Raw genomic sequence first — 25663 nt, forward strand, 5'->3', positions numbered from 1 at the left:
TTTTACGTCGCTTTTAGCAATATTCCAGCAATATCACGGCGAAGGACATCAGAAATGGGCTTCATACATTGTACCCATATGGGAAATCAAACCCGGCATGACGAGCGAACGCTTTAACCTGTACACCACTCCAACGCCCTATTTGTAGTGAAACGAGGAAAAACAATTGTGACATTGTGTGTTTTATCTGTAGAAGACAATACTGTCTCACATCTCCATCTTTCCCAAAGGATGAACAGATTTCTCATTTTTTTCATAAATGTTGTTATATGAAAGAAGTTGTAATCCAATACTTTGTCCACATTGTGTCATGTGTCTACTTTGTGTCTTGTGTCTACATTGTGTCATGTGTCTACATTGTGTCATGTGTCTACATTGTGTCATGTTTCTACATTGTGTCATGTTTCTACTTTGTGTCTTGTGTCTACATTGTGTCATGTTTCTACATTGTGTCATGTTTCTACTTTGTGTCTTGTGTCTACATTGTGTCATGTTTCTACATTGTGTCTTGTGTCTACATTGTGTCATGTGTTCACACGGTGTCCCATGTCTACATTGCATCCCGTGTCTACGTTATGTTATATTAATCATGGAATATGAAGTTGTTTCAAGGCAAATATTAATCTAAACGTAGGTTCGGATCTCTTCGAAACAAAACTAAATCCACCAATGTAAATCCAGTAAGTATGTTCAACAGTCACAATCCTTCCTGAATTAAAGTAATGCCCAGTATACATGTGGTGAACATTTCGATATTCTGTGCATCAGTGACAGAAACTACGCCCGATGAAATTCCCTATTTTGACTTGTACCATATTTTCTAGTGTCCCCCCGCCGTGATATTGCTGGAATATTGCTAAAAGCGGCGTAAAACCGTCCTCACTCACTCACTACTTGTACCATATGTTCCTGTTTTTTGTTTCAGGTGAACAGGTGACTTGTCTTTGCATGTGTTTGTGACGGGTGCCACCGACGGGGCAGGGTACGCTCATCTTTTCCCGAACACCTGGTATCATCACTATTTGATAGCGATTCATAAACAGATGCTTATGATACAGTCGGAATCGTACAGTGGACTACTTTTGTCAGAGATTTCCATGATTATGGCAATGGTGGTGTTGCTTTTATTTCCATCTCAACTAAAGTAGGAAGAAAGTATTTCTTAGTTTTCTACTTTGGGATTTGCAACTTCAGGTATTAAAGGGGCAGTCGGATAGCCTAGTGGTTAAAGCTTCTCAACATTCCCAACATGTACTATGTGTGAAGCCCATTTCCTATGTCCCCTGCCGTGATATTGCTGGAATATTGCTAAAAGCGGCGTTAAACCATACTCACTCACTCACTCATATTAAAATGTCGGCTATTACAAATATTCGGCTGCTAGACCCAATATTGGTATCTATCGTAAAGGATTCGTAATATTCAGAGCGGACGCAATTGGGGGAATTGGTGTCCTGGCTCGTGAAGATATGTTTCCTAGGTCATGTGATGTTAATTTGACCCCTAAAACCCATATATTTCTTACATATTTGCGTTCTTTCACACGGATTAAACTTTATTAGCTATTTTGATCGTAAAATGTATAACGTCATCGCATTAGGTGAAATCATATATTCATCTGTCTGTTTATATCAGTACATAGCCCAGATTAAATTATTGGATATTCATCCTCGCCCGCAATGATACCAAACAACCCACTTCACGCCGTTTTCCTTGTCTCAGTATCTACAGATGAAACAAATCACTTTGTGTTCATTTCCATGTTTACTTGATGAAATATACCGAATAAGTACGTGGTTCAGCCAATATTTATGTACATGTGGATCACACCCGAAGATGGAAGAACATAGATCCCGGTAAACAGTTTCTTTAAAACAAATAATTAGGTTCAACCATTTATTTTTAAAAGGACGAATATTTAATAATTAATTATTGTGGCATTAAATTTACAACACAAACGTTGCCTAAAGGTTAATATAAGTAATGTCCCTCTTCCTGTTCATATTAGTACATACAGAAAAGACAAAGACTTTGGGATCTCTACTACTGCTGATATTTAGTTGTGTCAAATGTGTCCAAGTAACGGCACACGACGACAAACATTCCCTCAATAAAGAGAAATAAATCAAATTGTTAAAAAACAACAATTCTAATTACTTAACACTTAGGACAGCATATTGGTTTTTTTTCTCACAAATATACAATAATAATAATAATAATAATAATAATAATAATAATAATAATAATAATAATAAAGAAATTCTCTCAAAAACACATTTAAAAATCAATGTGAGACTATTTATTATTTTCAGTCGGAAGGTCGACGCCAGAGAATAACCAGTCTCGATTATCCAACGAAATAGATTCCAATGGCTGTAAAACGTAAAATAGCGGTGAAAAACATATGGGTGGATCACTAGAACTCAGGGATGACACCAGGTGTTCGCAAAAAGAAACTCGACATACAGATTAGTGTTTGAGTCCAATGTAACACCATCCGCCGCTGGCTCGCCTCTGTACTGTAAACCTTATACCTTTGATGTATTTGCAAGGTGTATCCAACGTTTCCAATAGTGAAAAAGCCAACATGATGCCAAACACTAAAGTAAAATCGTCATTAATCATTCTACTTTATATGTATCTGATTTGAATGTGAAGGGTCGTTTACATAAATTTGAATTAGTGTAATTTGTGAAGTTCATACCCTAAGGTTAAAATCTAAACTGAGTGCGGGCGTTATTAAACACACCGAGTTATGATGTATGTTATGAGAGAGATACATGCTACAAAGCGGCTAATACTACGCCAACAGTAGCTCAGGCTGTGACCTCCCGCAGTGCTCAGATGACCTCTCTCAGGTCAAATTTCCCGGTTGCAATTATGACGTCCATCCATGTCGTTCTAATTGTCGCAAACCATGGAGATTACGTCGCCACTGTTGCACGTGTTAGAGCTTTCCTGTATTACCCATTGAAATAATCAAAGCGTTCTGATCACCGCATCACAGTGATCGCGGGCGGGGGGACCGGACAATGACTTAAACCTGGGAGGGGGGTGGGGCCTGGGACAATGGGGGGTAGAGAGGGAAGGCTCGGGTAGGCCGAGTGGGTCATTACACTGTTTGCTTTTAATCAGGCAAATTGGGGCAAGTATTAAGCGTGGAAACAGGCCATATTTATATCATCAATCAGCGATTATTATGGGATATTTCTTGTGGTGTCGAGTGAAGTCGCCCACAGCACGTGTATCCTTAGCCATGTATTGACGTCGTAAATGACTTTGTTTTCTACATCACGTGTATATTTTGTTATGAACATAAATGAACGTGTATCGATTGAATATAAAAAGGTTTTGTTAGGTATTTTAGGAGAAATGTACCTGTAGACACTTTATACAGAATCCTACTACAAAAGGACATATGAGTTAGTGATTGGATGGGAGAGTGGGTGGATGAGGGGGTGAATGAATGAGTGAGTGAGTGGAGAGGTGGGTGAACGAGTGAACGCTGCATCATGCGCAAGTCAACATCACAGCTACTTAATGACAGTCGGGAAATTGTCGAATCTCGACCAGACAAGCTACTGGTTGATAGCATGAGCAACAATATATTCCATGCAGTATCATACATAACCACAGTACCAGGATAAACAACGACACACTATTTAAAAAATAAACGATGAGTGGGAGTTGTTCATCGACTAATAAAACACTGCAGGGAGAATAAACCAAGAGGGGCGCATGTTGTACAGCCTTTTTAAAGGATGTCAAAACATTGTACAAACTTTGAAAACATTTGCCCTTATTTAAATCATGATGACTCCTCGAATACAATCCGACCTGGACAATGTCGGACAACTCCATTTTATATACAGGGGGTTTAAGTTTGGTATTCTCAAAATTTTCACGTCGATTATCTGCACCTTTTCTCCCAATATCAATTGTCATATCTCTCCCACTTGCGATCGTTCGGCCATTGCGTTCATCTGCGCTGTCCAGCGGCGTTAAACAACAAATAAACAAACAAATAATACATAGCGTTTCTTCATTACCGTTACATTAACCTCTATCACATGGTTGTCTTGTTGAATTCAAGCGAAGTCAAACTTTTAGTAAAATTCTTCTTTAATTTTTAACACTCACATTTAATACCCGTGAAGATCCGAGGTAGAACAGATCTTAAGCAAAGCATGCTTGCCATAAAAAGCGACTTTGCTTGTCGTAAGAGGCGACTAACGGGATCGGGTGGTCAGGTTCGCTGATTTGGTTGATGCATGTCATCGTGTCCCTTATGCGTGGATCGATGCTCATGATATCAATCACTGGATTGTCAGGTCCAGACTCGATTATTTACAGACTGTCGTCATGTACCTGGAATATTACTGAGTTAAGCGTTAAACAACAAATAATACATAGCGTTTCTTCATTACCGATTCCTTAAACTCTAACACATGGTTCTCTTGTTGAATTCAAGCGATTACAAACTTTAGCACTCCTCTTCTTTAATTCTTAACATTCACATTTAATACACACAATTCACAATTTAATAATGACTTTCAGCATACATTGACTATAAATTGATTATTGTGTATTCACTTGATTAGACACTGTATTTATCTGAAAATAAAATCGATATATCACTCGGGTGAAATAACATTTGATACAGGAGATAATTTCAGTCTGCCTCAATGACACCGTGTTTTCAGAGACAACCTCAGTGAGAATATATAAAATAACATAACGTTTGTATTTTCTTTTTAAATAACATGTTTATCTCTTCTCGTGTCCTGACAAAGTTGACATTTAACTCATGGCTGCGCAAAATAAGAAAACACGAATATTCCCTTTATACTGTCCTGATAATGAGTAAGTTCCTGTAAGATTTACAGGGACTGTACAAGAGCCATGCATGACGGTGACGATCAACGATAAAATGGGGGAGGAAAAGGTATTTAAACATAGGAAACAATCCCATGTCGGTTGAAGAGAATTCAGCTGTGAAACGTTCAGCAAGGTTGGACAGCACATAGTTCATAATGCATGCCATGCGAGGTACATTATACAAAATTCCTGTTGAAGTTTGTTTGTTTGTTTGTTTGTTGTGTTGTTTAACACCGCACTCACCTTTGAGGTCAATATGTTTTATCGCGTAGATAGTGATTGTAATCAACACTCGGCTAGGTTAACGGGTTTCTTTCTTTGTTCTAAATATCAAAGCACCTAGGAGTATTTGGTTTGTGTCTGGGAAGCATGCATACACTGAGTGCGGAGGAAATGTATAATTATTAATAAACATATTCCTGTTTATTTATCTGGTATTGCTCATTGATATGCACCATGTTAGATGGGTTCCGCTGAATTTATACTACTCAAATGATGTTAAGAACAACACACAATCGTTCATATTACTATAGTAAAACAGTCATGGATTGACATAGACACTATAGTAACTTGAAAGTGTCGAGTTATCCTTAACTTTTTTGAGTAGTATATATCAGGCAAAGATAATATAACTTGTTTCAATTCTCTCAAAAACACACGCTTAAACGTCACACCATTTCAAAAAGACATTTTTTTCAGGTTCCCCAAGAAATTGAATTGATCGTGAATTTTAATTCTGAGCGTCCCTGTATTGTTGAGCTATGTACACATGACTGTCAGCTCTGAAAGACCGCAGTGTAATGAGCCACATGCCCTTGTCTTCAGCACAAATCCCTGTTTGACAATCAATCAGACATTTCGCTCGTCAAATACCTCTTAACAAAAAACTTTCAATACAATGTTGAAAGTGGCCAGATCTGTTTCCGGTGTGCGCGCGACACCTCACGGCGCTGTGAATCACTTCCGCCCTCACGGGTCCCCGACGTCTCGTAAATTTATCTTGAAATGAGTGTGAAGATGCGAAGCCAATTTGATAGCAATCGCAGACGGTCGAGCGGTTAAAAAGAAAGCAAACGATAGTTTGGGATGTAATAACCGTTTACCCGCATCTCGCCAACTTCGGCCACACTGGCGTCCACACACATCCTTGAGCGTGCACGTGCAGTCACGTGACACATCAACAGTCCGTGCACCTCGGGCATAGTGGGCACCTCGTGAGCGCGTGCAACCCGAGTTATGACCGCTAGGCCGTGGTCGTAAGTGCTATGTCATTTCCAGGTAATTTGTCAGACGGAGGAGCTGGGTGCCTGTCTCCCGTATTGACCCCAAGCCGGGCCCCCGACCCACGCGGCCTACCCCTTTGTTTGTGTGTGTAATGGCAACAAATCCTCCATCCACTCGTCATCTTAAACATCTACGCCGACGTCAATGTAACTGTAGCAGAATACGGGACAATTTCTACTCGATTAAATCGCATTCAAAGTTCAAGTTGCTTGCGACTCGAATCTATGTTTGTCGATCGTTGTCGTTCAATCCAAGCGTAATAAGATGTCAATTAAAAAACTAACAATTATAACTCAAAGGTTTGAGGAACGTGGTCTGTGACAGATACGTCACTCGTCAATAGAGGTTGGCGTTGGCGTAAGGACAATCCACCACCGGACTGTCCGCTACGACGTATGTCCCAAACGACGCCGCGATTGTTGCTCCTGTCACCCACCCGTTAAAGCCACTACCAACATACATGTTCATGTCAGGTAATGTCAAGTCCAAGATAATGTATAGGGTTGGTTATTGAATTCTAAATTGATTTGAATTGTTGAGGCTATTAAAGGGACGGTCCAGATACAATTTCCCGTTGGTTTTGTCAGGCTATATCTGTAAATGGTGGCCGCTGCATTATAAAAAAGAACATTATTTTGCTTTATTCATAATTGTTTGTATCTGTGTGTGTCTGTGTTATTGTTGACGAATATTTTAATGGATTTTATTAAACGGGCAACCTAGGATTTATACAGTCATGTAAAAGTTTTAGTTATATTTATATCTAATAATCAAATTATATTTTAAAATATCTTATCTTTTAAGACAAGCATTTGCACAATCCTTGGCTTTGGAAACGTGGTCTGTGACAGAACTCATTCATGGCTGGTTTCAAAGGTCGAGAGAATTCTTAAAGACCAATTTATTCAACAGTGGCCAGAATGTATCTTATCAAGTTAAAAAGGTTTATATTACCAACATTTAAAAGAATTCAAGAATTTTCTGTTACTTCCTTAAACTAACTACCTGCCGATTTTACAGTTTCGTACATCGGATCATCATTTGCCCTTTGAAACAGTACCACCGTTGGTGGTTTTTCAGAGAAATAAAACTGATGATGATGATGATGATGATGATCCACGGCCTGACTGTCCTAATCGACGCCGTTACTGTTGCCCCATGTCATCCCCCTGAGAAAGCCGCCACCAACATGCATTTACATGTCAGATCCTGTCCGAAAAAAATAGATTTCTTATGAATATGGATTTTTTAATTATTATTTTACACGGATCTTAACAAATTCAGTATACATGTAAGACTTATTTGTTGATTATCAAATGATATACTCATTTACACTTACCTACGTTGCAGCTACCACAAGAGGGGACAACAGTATGCTAGTGTTGTGAGAGTCATCGAATGTTAATCAATGATCAATATGAATCCATTCCCACTGATAATATGTAAATTGTGTTCATATTCTGTTAAACTGATGAAGATGCTAATTCCCTATCAATCATGGGTGATTAGTGGCTTTATAAATCCATGTCACAGGAAATTGACACACAAAACCAAATTACTGCAAACTTCTAAAATCCCCATTATTGCCCATGTTATAGTTATCTTTATTAAAATCAACAAATCCGCGACGACCAATTACCCAGCATTTTCTGGTCACTATTGTAGTCACGTGTCATTGAAAAAAATGTCTCGATTCCCTTGTCAACCGTCTCGGGCATGCGCAGAGGTCTGTAAGGGGTCAAACTATGGTAATAAATGGATTTGTAGAAGGACAACATGTATTTGAAACAAACGGACTCATTGTGGTAATGAATAGAGGCGGGTTAACCAGTAATTGTTTAGTAGTCCGACAGGTCAACTGTCATCCTGATAGCCAATCAAATGCATGATTTATAGACGTCTTCCGCCTAGTCACGTGACATGCGCAGTTGACTTGTGACCAGCCATCTCGGAACGTGCCAGGTCAAGCTTGTGCTGACCATGTGTAGAAAAAAGTAATTGTTGTATTTTCGTTCAATCAACTTTAAATGAGATCTGCCACGGAATAAGTTCCTTTGTTTTGTTTCCATGTTATGTGTGCCAGATCTTTGACCGCAACAACGGATACACTGGTTTAATTGGATTCTCAGAAATGTTATTTGTTATATTTTCATAGCTATGTCACATGCCGAATATTATTTTTGATGACACAGAAAAACATGAAACTATTTGATTATGAAATTCCATCCACTGACATTTTGTGATTTCTCCTGGCTTAGGAATTGAATGCATGAATGGATGGATGGATGGATATCCTGGGGTTATTGTGTTTGATTCAAATTGCCTGTTGACATATGCTTTTAACCATTGGGGTATGTGTATTTTGAATGTAGCAGATGTTGCAATATGCATTCAAACATGAGAAAATTATTACATGTACGTATTTCCATCAAATGCCATTTATATGCAGTAACCGGCATAATGGCCCACGAGACACGAATGTCTTCTGAGTACACGGAAACATATAGCACACACACACACACACACACACACACACACACACACACACACACACACACACATAACAGTTATCAAACGTTTTAAAATATGTAGCAACTATGGTTATACAGAAGCATCAGTGTTGAGTTTACACGTTATCTAATCATTCTTACATTCATAAAAGGGACCAAAAAGTGAAAAATGCATTATCAAAATTCTAAATATGATATTACATTTAGTTATATATGATCGCTTGGAAATACACAATGAGAAAAGAAGGCCTGAATGTAGTGGTTTGCATCCAAACGTCAGCTGATATCGGAGCCAAAGCTGCAAGTTATACGAAAGTGGGATTCTTCTTCCGTATCGCCATGGTAACCACAGTGGCATATGGGTTCACGGAGAACGGTCGGTAGATGCTGAAACCGCCCGAGCTCAGTGTCTAATGGCATTGTATCACACCTTATTTGGCTGAAGTACTTCGTTGTTGTCGGTTGAGTACAAACGTGTTAAGAACGTAAGGTTCTACATAATGATTAAGGTTAAAATCCTTGTGGGTACCTAGTCGGGTACCATTAATTTTGCTTGTCTAATGTGATAAAAGCGAAAAATATTTTCCATAATCACTTAATCGTATCTGGATGCTCATTTCACGCGATTTACAAATGTCTTCATGTGTTCATAAACCTGAGTTTGTGACATAAGTGTAAACATTTTATTATTTGAAACAACCGTTTCCTTCCCAAACGCTCCTGTAAACATATAAGCGCCCTTGCGCGTACAGGCACCATCGCGCCATGATAGAGCAGTAAGGTGAAGTGCTATGGTTTGTTTCCTGGTATGGAGACCTACCTTTGGTTGCTGGCGGTCTTTAGTCCCTTATTATATTGTACTGTCAAATAACTTTCTAATTTATGCTCTAATACTACTAATAAAATCTGTGATAATCTACTTATTGCACTGTCCATCGGCGTCCGGTTTTTAAATATACATGTATTTATTATTTATGTACAACGTCTCGTCACGATATGCCTGAAATATTGCCAATGTAACGTTAACTCACTCACTCACTCACTCACTCACTCACTCACCCCTATGGTTTTTGCCAACCGCCTCCGTGGTCTAGTGGTAGAGCGGAAGGTCCGGGTTTCGATCCCCGGCTGCATCATACCAAAAGACGTTAAAAGATGGTACTTGTTGTTACCCTGTCTAGCGCTCGGCATTAATGGGCTAAAACAAGGACTGGTCGGCTCGGAGTCAGTATACTGTGTCTGAGTGGGGTATTCATGTTAAACTGCGGCATGGTATCTCAGTGAGCTAGCACTATAAATCGGCATCAGTCCGGACTAGTACAAGCAGCCACACACACACATACATGCACGTCGCTATATAAGCGCAATAATCTTGGACGCGACGTTAAACCCAATATCACCTCACCTCACCTATGGTTTGTCATAATTGCACGAGTACTGACTTACATATCAGTGTTACTAATTCAACAACGTTATTCTTCTTTAACGAAAAAGTTGCTGCTAGGGTAGCGTAGAACTAATTCATTCAGCATAGGTCATGATTCGACCCATTGCAGGGCTGAATTGTCAGCAAATCATTTATCACTAACAGAAATTATACCATAATTGCTAACGATGATATTTACACATTATTTCCCCCCAGCACTGATATTTCAATATACGGGTATTGTTACAATATCCTATTTCTGAGCGGTATCAGCCTCAATGTCACTATGAATGCAATGTTCAACAATATGAAACAAAGTGCGCGACATTCGTTGACCTTTGCTTGGCATCAAATACGCTTTGATACATTCTTACGTGGGTGTATTTTGCGGAGGGAAGGGAATAAAAAAAAAGGTTTCAATTTTATTCTGAATTAAACGTGATGTATTAAAATACTTAGAACATATTCTACCCTTGACTACTTACAGCGAGACAAGCAGGGGTACTGGTGACATATTCTACCCTGGGGCAGCCATATGGAGACAAGCAGGGGTACTGGTGACATATTCTACCCTGGGGCAGCCATATGGAGACAAGCAGGGGTACTGGGGACATATTCTACCCTAGGGCAACCATATGGAGACAAGCAGGGGTACTGGGGACATATTCTACCCTGGGGCAACCATATGGAGACAAGCAGGGGTACTGGGGACATATTCTACCCTGGGGCAACCATATGGAGACAAGCAGGGGTACTGGGGACATATTCTACCCTGGGGCAACCATATGGAGACAAGCAGGGGTACTGGGGACATATTCTACCCTGGGGCAGCCACATGGAGACAAGCAGGGGTACTGGGGACATATTCTACCCTGGGGCAACCATATGGAGACAAGCAGGGGTACTGGGGACATATTCTACCCTGGGGCAACCATATGGAGACAAGCAGGGGTACTTGGGACATATTCTACCCTGGGGCAACCATATGGAGACAAGCAGGGGTACTGGGGACATATTCTACCCTGGGGCAACCATATGGAGACAAGCAGGGGTACTGGGGACATATTCTACCCTGGGGCAACCATATGGAGACAAGCAGGGGTACTGGGGACATATTCTACCCTGGGGCAACCATATGGAGACAAGCAGGGGTACTTGGGACATATTCTACCCTGGGGCAACCATATGGAGACAAGCAGGGGTACTTGGGACATATTCTACCCTGGGGCAACCATATGGATACAAGCAGGGGTACTGGGGACATATTCTACCCTGGGGTAGTCGTGTAATCTAAATTGAAATAGCCAAATGGAGAAAACCAGGGGTAGCCTAGTGGTTAAAGCGTTCGCTCGTCACGCCAAAGACCCGGGTTCGATTCCCTACATGGGTACACTGTGCGAAGCCCATTTCTGGTGGTAAAATGCGACTATGCTTGGCGTGAAAGGCGACTAAGTGGATCGGGTGGTCAGAGTGGCTGACTTGGTTGATGCATGTCATCGATCCCAATTGCGTTGATCGATGTTCATGATGTCAATCACGGGATTGTCTGGTCCAGACTCGATTATTTATAGACCGCCGTCATATAGCTGTAATATTGGTGAGGGCGGCGTAAAACAACCAACCAACCAACTATTCTGGTGTCCACAGCCGTGATATTGTTGGAATTCAACGTAAAACTATACCCACTCACTCACCCAATAACTGTTCAGGGACGGTGGGGTAGGCCTAATGGTTGTAACCCTGACTGGCCACGCCGAATGCCCGGGTTTGATTCCCCACATGGGTACAATAAGTGAAACCAATTTCCTTCTACTTTACTGATGATTTAGCTTTATTAGCCACACTTCAAACATAACCATGTGTTTCCATATAGCTACTTTCATAATAAGGACACACTCCCACAAAACACTTGAAAATCAGATTTGACCAAAAACTTACAAACGTTATCAATACGTTACTAGACCGAAAACATTCGCCGAAACACTGCAAACTTAAGGTCCAAAACACAACTATGATACCCGAATCAAATCCATCACAATCGAATAATTATGTCTTGTTTATTCATGTTTAGCCACCATCAAACATGGGTGTATACCTTCTTGTGCCCGGTAGTTTATTATTATATATCCACTGTCATGTGGAAAGGAGTCATTGAATAACAGTGTAACCAGCGACTTCCATACGACTGAGAAAGTCGGGTTATGGTATTGGATACGAATCCTACAGTGGAGCTGATTGTGTGCCATTCACCAGTGGGTCTATGAGCTTTGAAAACAAAATACGGGACAACTTTAAACCATTTTAACCTGCGTTTGTCAGGAAGTCCTATCAACATGACAAGAAGCCCCGGAATGAGGGAAAACAGTTTGAGACAATCGTCCCTAAAATGGGGTAATGGTATCACAGTCGTTTCCTTTGATTTATGATATTGCAGTTGAGGACTTGACGGCCATATTGAATTTTTAGTCGCAGTCAAATACAAGTTTATTATTCTTTTCACGCCTGGAGTTGCCTGCTCACTAGACGTTACAAGACTTTTAACACAATTTCTTTTTAATTACGTTGTTAACCATGGTACATTTTACACTCCACCGCCCTAGATTAATCTACCCGTTTAACACGTCGGCAACAACAGCGTCTTGTCGCGAGGGAACTAAGGCCGGTCTTTCAATGAAGCTGCTGTCGGTGAAGGTGCAGGTGAATTGTTGCTGTTTGCGAGGATGTTTATGCCCGGGCCTGTTCCACGAGGCGTACGTAGTTGTACAACTGTCGTAACACATACGTACGTCGTGGCACCGTAACCCACATACAGAGCGTATGTATGCATTGTCGTAACCCCGACATATAACATCATTTCGTCATTACCAAAATTAGAGTTATTTTGTATCATTTTATTCTCGTTAGGGTAAGGTACAATTGTGTCAAAGGGTTCATTACAATTATATTATAATTAGAGTTCTACTTTGTTTAAAAACAAAATGCAATTTCCCAAAACGGTAACCGGTTCGATTTAAATGTATTCACGGCTGAAGATTATTACCCATTCTAGTGTTTTGAATTGTGTGGAGTTAAAGAATAGCCAAACATTGAACTATGTTCAGAATATAAACAATCGTCAAAATAATCCTTGGATCATTGATATAATTTTGTTGAGGATAGGCTAAAGTAAGGAGTTCGCTTCGCAACATTTTCTTTCTTTTCATTTGTGGTCAGTGTATGAAAATATAAAATATATAACCATGTCATAGCATATAATGAATCTAAATCGACAACGAAAATAAAAAATGTTGGGTATATCCCACATTAGATGAACGTTAATGAATGTTAATACCCCGTGAGGCGGCTTTGTCGTCTAGTGACTAAACAAATCTCGACAACATGGCAAAACAGATTCTGCTGGGCGTAAAAGGCAAATTCCCAGCCGTAATGTTGCTGGAGTATTGATAAAAGCGGCGTTAACCTCACTCACTCTCTCTCTACATCTCATGGTAGTCGAGCGGGCAAGGGGTGGCCTATGTTGATCCCGTTCACACAGCACCGTCCGCGCCTCACAACATCAAGACCAGTATATGGATAAACCGGGTAAAATGTATTCCCTCTCAATGTAATCATGTAATAATACGATATTGAGGTGAGGTGAAATTGGGTTTAACGTCGCGACCAAGATTATTGCACTTATAAAGCGACGTGCATGCACGTGTATGTGTGGCTGCTTGTACTAGTCCGGACTGATGCCGATTTATAGTGCTAGCTCACTGAGATACCATGCCGCAGTTTAACATGAACACCCCACTCAGACACAGTATACTGACTCCGAGCCGACCAGTCCTTTTTTCAGCCCCTTAAAGCCGAGCGCCAGACAGGGTAACAACAAGTACAATCTTTTAACGTCTTTTGGTATGACGCGGCCGGGGATCGAACCCCGCTCTCCGGGCGGACGCTCTACCACTAGACCACGGAGGCGGTTAATACGATATTGAAAACACTGGGTGAAAACACTGGCACATACCCTGAGACATCTTGACTTATATCGAGACATCTTTATACAACCTAAGCATCAGACGTAAGATGGTAAGAAGTATTGATAGTCAGTTGGAACATAGTATTTACACTTCTTCGTCTCACTTCTCTAGTTCATTTAGTTCCTTTTCACAGTTTCCACTGGTTTGGTATTGCTGATTATTATAATTTATAGACGTGTACATAAATAGACTTATTTGATTTTAAAGTGACGCAGTTCCGTTTTAATGTTCTACCAACAACTGTCTATTTCGGCTAGGGTTTAATATAATGCAATGAAACTTACGGAACTCGATGTCGTGTGATCAGCGGGTATATTCGAGTTATTCGTTGTTCGAGACAAGCAGGATGTCAATATTACACCCAATAACCGATAGGGACCGACTATTTCATATTGTGATGGGGTGGTGGTGTGGGGAGAGAAGATGTAATGAAAAAGAATCTTTTCGCAGCACATGTACATGTCCCGAAAAACAATGTGTTGTAAAAAAAAATTGTCAGACCCTACTTTCAACGATACACATTCTGTGTTTTATTGCAGTGACCGTAAGTTACCCTGTGCCAGAACATATCCCAACCTCCAACTGAATACCAAATGGTCGGTTCCTAGGATTCTGTCAGGACATCGCCTTAGACTTTAAATCTGGGAATCATGATAGCACGAGTTAGCAAGCATTCATTGTTTATTGAATAAAGAAAATATTCGATAAAAAATATATAAAGAATCAAATGTTTATCATTTACCGAAACGAACACGTGGTATATTTTATCATGTCACCGCAGATGTATTCCAGAGATTTGGGACTATTCCAGGGACATAGATTACTTGAAACAAACACGAGCTCCACACGGAGGGCCGAAGTGGTGAGCAGTGGTGGGATCCGTCGTTGCTGGACCTGAAAAGCGGAACATTCTGATCTGTTCACTTAATATGATTTAGATTAGAAGCAGTAAAACAGTAATATTACTTAAATATTTCATTAGGATTGAAATCGTTTTCTACGTTTCTTGGTATTAGCGCTCACGCCACCGTTGGGTGAATGGGGAACCCTGCGTGTTAACATGGTGGAGTTGTATTCCAGTGTCTAGTTCTCATGCAGGAAGGACAAAAACAGAATGAATAGGATCATAGCATCCTACTCTACATATTATAGATATTCCTCTCTCGGTAAAGGTGTCATTGTGTCTGTACATTCTGATTATTTGTTTAAGGGGCACTTTTGAAGCGGTAGTATCGGTGATGACTGACTTGACTTAAGGGTGTCAGCTTCTTTATTGCATCAATGCGACTTTCGGTACAAGTGCTTGTATTATAAAGGAAATAATCAGTGATCAGATATGATAAGAGAAAATGTCTCACTTTCTGTAAGATCGACACTTGAAACGGATATTTCAATAATGCGAAGACAATGTAACAATATAGAAAATAAAACGAAAATATACAGACACCCCCGGGCTTTTATGAGAGATATGTAAAATCAGTAAAGCATCAGAATATCAACAATGTAGTACAGGACAAAACAATAACATACACTGCATGACACACACTGAGTGTAGCTGACACGGAAGCAGACACACACACACACACACACACACACACACACACACATACACACTCACACATAAAACAGACATACACACACTCACAAACACACAGACAGGCACAGACACAAACACAGACACAAAGTGACACACACACGCTCGCGGAGACACAGACACACACATAAACACGCACAGACAGATACTCACACACACACGGACACACACATACATACATTAATTAATTAAATAATTATTTCCACCTGCACACACATACTAACACTCCATATCCATATATACATACTTATCTCAATAAATGCATGTATCATACTGCTTTAAAACAACTCCATGCATGTGTATTAAAACAATGAAGTAAGCAGCTGTCGTTTACGATATATTGCAGAAACAGTAGCACAGAGTTAATGAGAAAAACTGCTCGTTTAATGAATGAACAAACCTTTCGCTGGATGTACGGTTGCTGAAAAATGGGATTGCATCCTTCAATCAAATATTTTCAAGTAATTCATATCGCTATATACACCAGCTAAGCCTGCTTTTATTTTTAATACTCGTTTAATTGGTGAAAATAGTCCACGCACAGGACCTAGGCCTCATGTCCTCCCACAAAATCCAAAAGGTCCACTAAGTGTGCAGGAAGCATTCGCCCGAGTCACTGAGATCTTAAGGGTGGAAGAGTTACCTCCCTTGTCAATCGCCTCGAAGTCCCCACCGAGTCTAGTCATCACAACACAAAACATCCCAATCTTTGTTTTCAACATTTATACCGTAACATAACTCGAGACGGAGTACGATTTATCTAGACTAAAGAAGATTGGTTTGTTTGTTAGTTGGCTGGTCCATAACTAATCGAGCCTGGAACAGTCCAGTGATTGACATCATGATTACCCATCAACACTAGTTGAGGGGAAATGTGGTTTAACGTCGCGTCCGAGATTATTACACATTATTATTACGCGCATGTGTGTGTGTGTGTGTGTGTGTGTGTGTGTGTGTGTGTGTGTGTGTGTGTGTGTGTGTGTGTGTGTACCGTATTTTAACATTCTTGACGCGGCCGGGGATCGAAGACCTCCCGACCTTCCGCTCTCCGGACAGACGCTCTACCACTAGACCATGGAGGCGGTCAGTGGTCATAACATTGCTGGGGGTAAGTAATGAAAACGGGTATGAATAACAGTTTTCTCAAGTTTATATAGCCGTGTAAGAGATCGATTTCATAATTTCAGGTAAATAAGTAAATCATCGCTCAATACATAACAAAAGTTTACATTTCTCATACAGCACAGGGAGCGTTTAATACAATTCACAAACTGGTAAATCGAATAATTAATAAACACCAGTCGTTTTGTGCTCGTTTATAAGTAGTTACAAATCAACTAGAGACAGATAACCGTATACGTGAATGGTTCAACGGCGACTATAAGACTTTTACTTTTTCTTATTGGTTACTTCCAGGATTATTTTCCTTGGTCGGTGATCGAACTAAACATATAAATAGACCAAGCAGTTTTTGTTTTTTGTTTGTTTGTTGTTGTTGTTTTTGTTTGTTTTGTTTGTTTTTTTGTGTGTTTTTTTGTGTTGTTGCTTTGTTTTTTGTTTTTTTTTGGTTTTTGGGGTGGTGGTTCTTAGGATGGTACGATCATAAAAAATTATCAATAAAAATGCTCTGTTTTCTATTTTCGTGAAAAGTGACGAGAATGTTAAAATATTAACGGTGAAGCTATGAAGCGTATTTGAGAGCACCTTTAATTTACTTGTGCATTGAGCACCACTTGCTCAGGTAGGGACATAATTTTGTGATATTATTTTTGTCGTAAGCTTCATGATCAGGATCAACGATTATAAAAAAAATATAAACTATAAAAAACGTAATTTATCCGTGGTTTGTATCCATGAACCAACTGCTACAAGATAAAACGCCTGAATAATGATAATTCATTAAAAACTCTCGTAAAATCATTTAAGCCTAGTTACGCTACTAGCCAGACACCGCCCAATGGTTATGTTGACAAATGCGCACATTCAGACCGGGAGGATCGATACCGACACTCACGTGTGAACAGCGCATCAGGGACAACGGATAGCACGGGCGGAGTTATGTCCCTTAGACCGTGTTTGTGAATAGACCCGTATCCAGAACAATCTGCGAGTTGTCCCTGCAGCACTCACTGACCCTAAGGGTTCAAGACGAGACGGGTTGTTATTATGTCGGTCTGTATAAAAGAAAGCGTGACTGTTAAACTAACATCTGTCATGCCTGCTTAGTCACGAGTACAATGTATTTGGTTTTGTACTGACAATAAAACAACGCAACTTGGTAGAACACAAAGTAAGGAAAAGATATATGGATGAACAACTTCTTTATTATAATTAAGGGCGACGTTTCGGTGTAGGTTCTAACACCGTTATCAAGCAAGTGATGTACAGAGTATGGTTGACAAGTATATATACAGGGAGGAGACAAATGCCTCTCAAAGAAGGAATAATAACACACTTGCCTTGTTCTGCGGATATATGGTTGTGATAAGAGGGGGTGAGGTGCAATGGGTTTTACGCGACGTGTGTGCGTGCGTGCGTGTCTAAATGTGTGTGTATGTATGTGTGTGTGTGCTTAAGAGAGAGTGTTTGTGTGTGTATGTTCTTATAAGTGTGAGTGTGTGTGTGTGTGTGTTTGTATTTGTCTCTCTGTGTATATGCATGTGTCTGTGTGTGGCTCTGTGTGTGTCTGCATGAGTGTCTTTGTGTTTTTGTATGTGTGTGTGCCTCTCTGTCTGTCTGAGTGTCTGTCTGCATGTGTCTGTGTGTGGCTCTGTGTGTGTCTGCATGAGTGTCTTTGTGTTTGTGTATGTGTGTGTGTGTGTCTCTGTCTGTCTGTCTGTCTGTCTGCATGTGTCTGTATGTGGCTCTGTGTGTGTCTGCATGAGTCTCTTTGTGTTTGTGTATGTGTGTGTGTGTGTCTCTCTGTCTGTCTGTCTGTCTGTCTGTCTGCATGTGTCTGTGTGTGGCTCTGTGTGTGTCTGCATGAGTGTCTTTGTGTTTGTGTATGTGTGTGTGTGTCTCTCTGTCTGTCTGTCTGTGTGTGTTTCTGTGTGTGGCTCTGTGTGTGTCTGCATGAGTGTCTTTGTGTTTGTGTATGTGTGTGTGTCTCTCTCTGTCTGTCTGTCTGTCTGCATGTGTCTGTGTGTGGCTCTGTGTGTGTCTGCATGAGTCTCTTTGTGTTTGTGTATGTGTGTGTGTGTGTGTCTCTCTGTCTGTCTGTGTGTCTGCATGTGTCTGTGTGTGTCTCTGTGTGTGTCTGCATGAGTCTCTTTGTGTTTGTGTATGTGTGTGTGTGTGTGTGTCTCTCTGTCTGTCTGTGTGTCTGTGTGTGTTTCTGTGTGTGGCTCTGTGTGTGTCTGCATGAGTCTCTTTGTGTTTGTGTATGTGTGTGTGTGTGTCTCTCTGTCTGTCTGTCTGTCTGTCTGCATGTGTCTGTGTGTGGCTCTGTGTGTGTCTGCATGAGTGTCTTTGTGTTTGTGTATGTGTGTGTGTGTCTCTCTGTCTGTCTGTCTGTGTGTGTTTCTGTGTGTGGCTCTGTGTGTGTCTGCATGAGTGTCTTTGTGTTTGTGTATGTGTGTGTGTCTCTCTCTGTCTGTCTGTCTGTCTGCATGTGTCTGTGTGTGGCTCTGTGTGTGTCTGCATGAGTCTCTTTGTGTTTGTGTATGTGTGTGTGTGTGTGTGTCTCTCTGTCTGTCTGTGTGTCTGTGTGTGTTTCTGTGTGTGGCTCTGTGTGTGTCTGCATGAGTCTCTTTGTGTTTGTGTATGTGTGTGTGTGTGTGTGTCTCTCTCTGTCTGTCTGTCTGTCTGCATGTGTCTGTGTGTGGCTCTGTGTGTGTCTGCATGAGTCTCTTTGTGTTTGCGTATGTGTGTGTGTGTGTGTCTCTCTGTCTGTCTGTCTGTCTGCATGTGTCTGTGTGTGGCTCTGTGTGTGTCTGCATGAGTCTCTTTGTGTTTGTGTATGTGTGTGTGCCTCTCTGTCTGTCTGTCTGTCTGTCTGCATGTGTCTGTGTGTGGCTCTGTGTGTGTCTGCATGAGTCTCTTTATGTTTGTATATGTGTGTGTGTCTCTCTGTCTGTCTGTGTGTCTGCATGTGTCTGTGTGTGGCTCTGTGTGTGTCTGCATGAGTCTCTTTATGTTTGTGTGTCTGTCGCTCTGTCTGTCTGTGTGTCTGTGTGTGTTTCTGTGTGTTTCTCTGTGTGTGTCTGCATGAGTCTCTTTGTGTTTGTGTATGTGTGTGTGCCTCTCTGTCTGTCTGAGTGTCTGTCTGCATGTGTCTGTGTGTGGCTCTGTGTGTGTCTGCATGAGTCTCTTTATGTTTGTATATGTGTGTGTGTCTCTCTGTCTGTCTGTGTGTCTGCATGTGTCTGTGTGTGGCTCTGTGTGTGTCTGCATGAGTCTCTTTATGTTTGTGTGTCTGTCTCTCTGTCTGTCTGTGTGTCTGTGTGTGTTTCTGTGTGTTTCTCTGTGTGTGTCTGCATGAGTCTCTTTGTGTTTGTGCATGTGTGTGTGTGTGTGTCTCTGTCTGTCTGTCTGTATGTGTCTGTGTCTGTCTGTATGTGTCTGTGTCTGCCTATGTGTGTGTGCTCGCTTGTATTAGTCGGGACAAATGCCAGTTATTTATTGCTGACTCAATGAGATCGTCCAATGCCGCAGCTTGGCATGGGTACCTTACTCAGACATAACCCACCTGTACTTGTTTTATTCTTTAATTCCGTTGTCTGTTTGTTAGTTGTTTAACGCCACACTCAGCAATATTCCAGCTATATGACGGCGGTCTGTAAGCAATCGAGTCTGGACCCGACAATCCAGTGATTGACATCATGGACATCCATCCACGCAATTGGGACACGATGACATGCATCAACCAAGTCAGCGAGTCTGACCACCCGATCCCGTCAGTCGCCTGTTGCTACAAGCATAGTCGCCCATTACGGCAAGCATGGGTTGCTGTAGGCTTATTCTACCCCGGATCTTCACGGGTCCCTTTAATTCCGAGCACCAGGCTGCCTAACAGGTGCGTCTTTAGGTATGCAGAAGTCTAGGCTGGAACCGCGACATTCCGCTGTCCGGGGATGCTCTCTCCACCAGACCACGGAGGCTGTCTGGGGTTGATGAGAATGATGATGTTGTCGGTGATAAAAATGGCACCAGGCGCAGTGAGGCGTTATGATGGATGGAATGATTGAGTTTGAGCGGCTTTTCCGTCTCATCAAAGGACGTCAGCTTAATTTTGGTTGAAAGCCCCAAATGGTTGTCTGTTGATCTTCATCGCTTTTTGGGCGGTCGGGTAGCCTAATGGTTAAAGCGTTAGCTCGTCACTCCGAAGACCCGGGTTCGATCCCCGACATGGGTACAATGTGTGAAGCCCATTTCTGGTGTCCTCCGCCGTGATATTGCTGGAATATTGGTAAAAGCGGCGTAAAACCATACTCACTCACTCACTCACTCATCGCTTTTTTAAACCCACGAGCTCTGAACGCATGGTAATGTTATACCAGTGTTCGTTATCGGGAGGAATCTAAGGTTCGAACCTACTATCAGCGTATCCTGACACGGTAAAGGGGCTTAATGTGACGCATTTCACCTCTTTGCCTTCAGTACCGTGGTCGAATGGTTAAGTTCACATTTTAGACCAACTTTTAGACCACATTTACGTATAAATCAGGAGGTGATACTCATAAGTCTTTTATTGTCTTTACACTTGAGCTCCGCTGTGGGGATTCCGAGTTAGAATAGGTCTCCAGCGACCAATGTGTTTGTTGGTCGTAAAGAGCCTGTCACACACTACCGATGCACCTCGCCGGGACTACACCGGAGCGAGAAATTCGGCGGAGCTCCGACTAGAAAGGACTTGAAAAATCAAAATTGACCGTAGCAATACCGATGTTCCCGCTGTGATACCGTTGTTCAACCGTTGTCTTACCGATGTAAGAGCCGATGTGCTACTGAATACCACTTTTCTGCCAGCATAGTGTTACCGATGCGCCGCCAATGATATACCGATGTACCACTGTTAACCGGAGCTATAGCGGAGTGATACCGTTGTACTACCGAATACCACCGAAGTAGCACCGATGCGCCGCCGATGTTATACCGATGTACCACCGTTGACCGGAGCTAAAACGGAGTGATACCGTTGCGCTGCCGATGCACATCGGCTGGAAAACGGTGTGACAATGGAACTCCGGTATCACATCGGCGGCGCATCGGTGCTACTTCGGTGGTATTCGGTAGTACAACGGTATCACATCGGTACCACTTTGGTACACATTGAGGCCACCGGAGAGCCGCCGATCCATTACGGGGCGCTACCGGTGCTGTACCGACATTAACGAAGCCATATGTTACCGGAGTTCTGCCGTTGTAGTCCTAAAGTCCTGGTAGACTAAATTGATCAGGTGATCTAGCGTGGTGACTTTGTTGATTGCGTGACGTTGTAACCCGAAGGCGTGAGACATTACCTCTATCGGACACAGCATACTGATTCCGAGCCGACCAGTCCCTGTTTCAGACCCTTACTGCCGAGTGCCAGATAGGGAAACAACAAGTGTACCATTTTTAACGTCTTTTGGAATGACGTTAAAAGGCGATCTAATCACCGATGCTCTACCACTAGACCACGGAGGCGTTCCAATCAAAGAATGAATAAACGCGAACACATTAAGGATAAGAAGAAAGGAGGAAGAAGAAGAAGAGAAAGAAAAAGAAGAATACGAAGAGGAAGAAGAAAAAGAAGGAGGGAGAAGAAGAGGAAGGAGAAAAAGAGGGAGAAGATAAAGCAGAAGAGGAGGAAGGAGAAGAAGACGAAGTAGAGGAAAAGGAAGAGGAGGAGGAGGAAGAAGAGGAAGAGGATTGGGAAGAAGAGGAAATAGAACAATAAGAGGATGAAGAAGGAGAAGAGGAAGAACAAATGGGAGGCAGAAGAAGAAATAGAAGAAGAGGAGGAAGAAGAGGAGGGAGGAGGAGGAAGATGAGGATTTAAAAGAAGGGGAAGAGGGGAGGAAGGAGAAGAAGAGGAAGAAGACAAAGCAGAAGAGGAAGGGGAAGAAGAAGAGAAAAAGGAGACGGAAAAGGAGGGGCAAGACGGAGAGAAGAGAAGAGGAGGAAGACGAAGAGAACGGAGAAGAGGAAGAGGAGGAGGGACAAGAAGGAGAGAAGAGGAAGGAGAAGAAGGGGAAGAGGAGGAGAAAGGAGACGAAAAGAAGAGGAGGAAGAAAAATGAGGAGGGGAGAAGAAGAAGAAATAGAAGAAGAGGAGGAAGAAGAAGAGGGCGGAGAAGAGGAGGAGGAGGGAGAGAGCAAGAAGGAGAGAAGAAGAAGAGGAAGAAGAGGAAGAAGAGGAAGGGGAATAGGAGGGAGAAGAAAAGAAGAGGAAGAAGATAAATGAGGAGGGGAGAAGAAGAAGAGGAGGAAGAAGAAAGAATGATTTCCTCTAATCACCCTACATACTGTAAGGCGGTTCGTTCGGGGAAATATATAAATATATTCATGTTTTTTCTTAAATTGAAAAAGAGTAATGCAGCTGTTTAAGCAAACACCGCAGCTGGAATTCCTACGTGTAGATTCCCACGTGCAATGACATACTGAAGATAAGATATAAGATAAGAAATATTTTATTGCTGTGTCACATGGCGTGTGCTACAATGAAGTCCGATCGAAAAGCCCTATCATACACAGGGGTATCAATAATAATGCAGTAAAAGCACCGAACATGCTAAGATATGAATCTATGTTAAAATTAACGGTTAAAATATTACAAAAACATATTACGAAAACCTGAATATCTTAGTTCAACTAAGATAAGAACGTATGTATTTATAGAAACTAATGTGAGGGATGACATTTCCCTTTAACTTAATAATGACAACAGCGACAAGGACAAACGATAACTCTTCACACGACATTAACAATGCGAATTGATCAGCTGGAGTCATGATAGTAAACAATGGATTAATGAGAGAGGTTTGATTAAATTAGGGGCGGTGGGGTAGCCTAGTGATAAAAGCGTTCGCGCGTCACACCGAGAACCCGGGTTCGATTCCCCACATGGGTACAATGTGTTCAGCCCATTTCTTGTGTCCCATGTCGTGATATCGCTGGAATAATGCTTAAAGCGGCGTAAAACAATACCCACTCACCTCACTTGAAGAAATAAACCCGATCTTACATTAGTATTCACAGGTAACTAAAAATGAGCTTCGTCTTCACCACTGCGGAGGTTACAGAATTTAAAAATATATTCAGAAAGAGGAGTTTCTGGGCGCAAAAAGCGCCCCAACTCTATTTCCAAAGGGAGCGTACCACACCGGAGCTTGACTACGGTGAAACTGATTCCAAATACTGTGTGCATATTATGAAGTGCACAGGCTCCCTTTAACAAACGAAATGTCCTTAGTTTATAACTATTAGATTGCCCAGGATTCCCTAAAGCACTGTACCAAATTTCGTCATTATTCTTTTTGTGATACTATGGAACTCTGTGGATGAATTATTATCAACATCTGGAACAAATAACTTCAACTATCAAGCAGTTTCAATCAGTTATCAGTAGAAGTAGGAAGTATGTAAAACTGTCCACGACAAACTGCCTGGATTTTCCTCTGTAAACTTCAATCCACTCAAACCACTAAACCTGCATTAACGTGAGTATTATCAAGGATGTGGTGATTATTTCACTTATATAGCACGTGTGCGTGCGTCTGTGTGATGCAATGTGTTTTTTTATTTACGTTAATCATACGTTATTAAATATCTTTCTATTCAATTCATTTCCCTATTTGAACATACTGTTTGATTTAGTAAATATAAGAGTTATTAATAACTAATAGCTCATGTACAAAGGAGTTGCTTTCCATGCTCTCTCATTCTGAAGGTATATCCCACTTTCCACATTCTGATAATCTGCCGTGTAAGTCATATTTAAGTTGCAAATCTCCTGATCAGTATATACGGGTACGTATAAAGGTAAAACACAGTAAATATATTTATTCAGATGTTTCAATAAGAAAAACTATAACATGCTATAAAAAGAGTATTGATCTAATACTAACGGTATCTGTTGCCAGCACACATTGTACAAACTGCTTGGTGATACTATCGTCATCGGGACAGGAGTGGTGCGATTATACAATGTTTATTTCATTTTATTAAAAGGATGAATCACCAGGCAACATTTCTTCTTAATAACACGTTATAGGTTAGGTATATCAATATTGTACAAATTTGAAATACCATCAGAAAGAATATAATAAAAAATAAATAAAAACGAGATATGAAATAGACAAAGATTAACTAAATACATTTATTATACAAATATTTCTTTGTGATTTGTTTATACATTATTACATGATTTTACTTAAATGAAGATTTAAAATCAATGTCGAGAATAAATGTAATAATTGTTTTGGGTTTTGAAATTCTTTTTATTACATAGAATATGAGTAATAGAGTATTGCCTCGTGTGCTATGCGTGATAATGCATCATGTGTATGCTCATATGCATCAACAACTCGTAACTTACATGTCACATGAAACACTGAAGAGAACAACAGATGCAGGTTGAATTAACTGAATTGTAATGTGTACTCGTTCTGTAATTATTAAACATGTTTGTCCGTCAAGGAATTAAAATACAACATTTAATTCACTCATCTTTCATAAACCAGAAGTGTCGTTTGTTCACGAATACAATTTTGAAATACTGGGAATTTGGAAATATTGAGTTCATTTTGGGGAATATATGCCAAATGTGTGTTTAGCTATAACTAATACGTACCACGTGAATACATTATATCTTGTTGCGATGAATGATCAGAACATGAAATCTTTACTTTCTATGCACAATGAAAATATGATTTTAAATGGCAGCTACGATTAGTTAGTGATGAGCTCAGCGGCCGTAGATTTTATGGATCCATGTGAGCCATCCGTAAGTTCACGTGTCACGTGTA

General features: G+C 41.0%; 1 protein-coding gene across 1 annotated transcript in view; it reads left to right on the forward strand.

Annotated features, from left to right (window-relative positions):
* Window positions 1-22594, forward strand: part of LOC125376222 (myelin transcription factor 1-like) — a 40664-nt gene extending 18070 nt beyond the window's left edge. Inside the window, exon 2 of the mRNA XM_048388184.1 lies at window positions 22435-22594. Coding sequence (XP_048244141.1) covers window positions 22435-22594 — 160 coding nt within the window. The remainder of the gene's footprint in view (window positions 1-22434) is intronic.
* The last annotated feature ends 3069 nt before the right edge of the window (window positions 22595-25663 follow it).

The sequence above is a fragment of the Haliotis rufescens genome, unplaced genomic scaffold (genome assembly GCF_023055435.1).
Source record: "Haliotis rufescens isolate VD_foot unplaced genomic scaffold, xgHalRufe1.0.p SCAF_7, whole genome shotgun sequence".
NCBI classification, from domain to species: domain Eukaryota; kingdom Metazoa; phylum Mollusca; class Gastropoda; order Lepetellida; family Haliotidae; genus Haliotis; species Haliotis rufescens.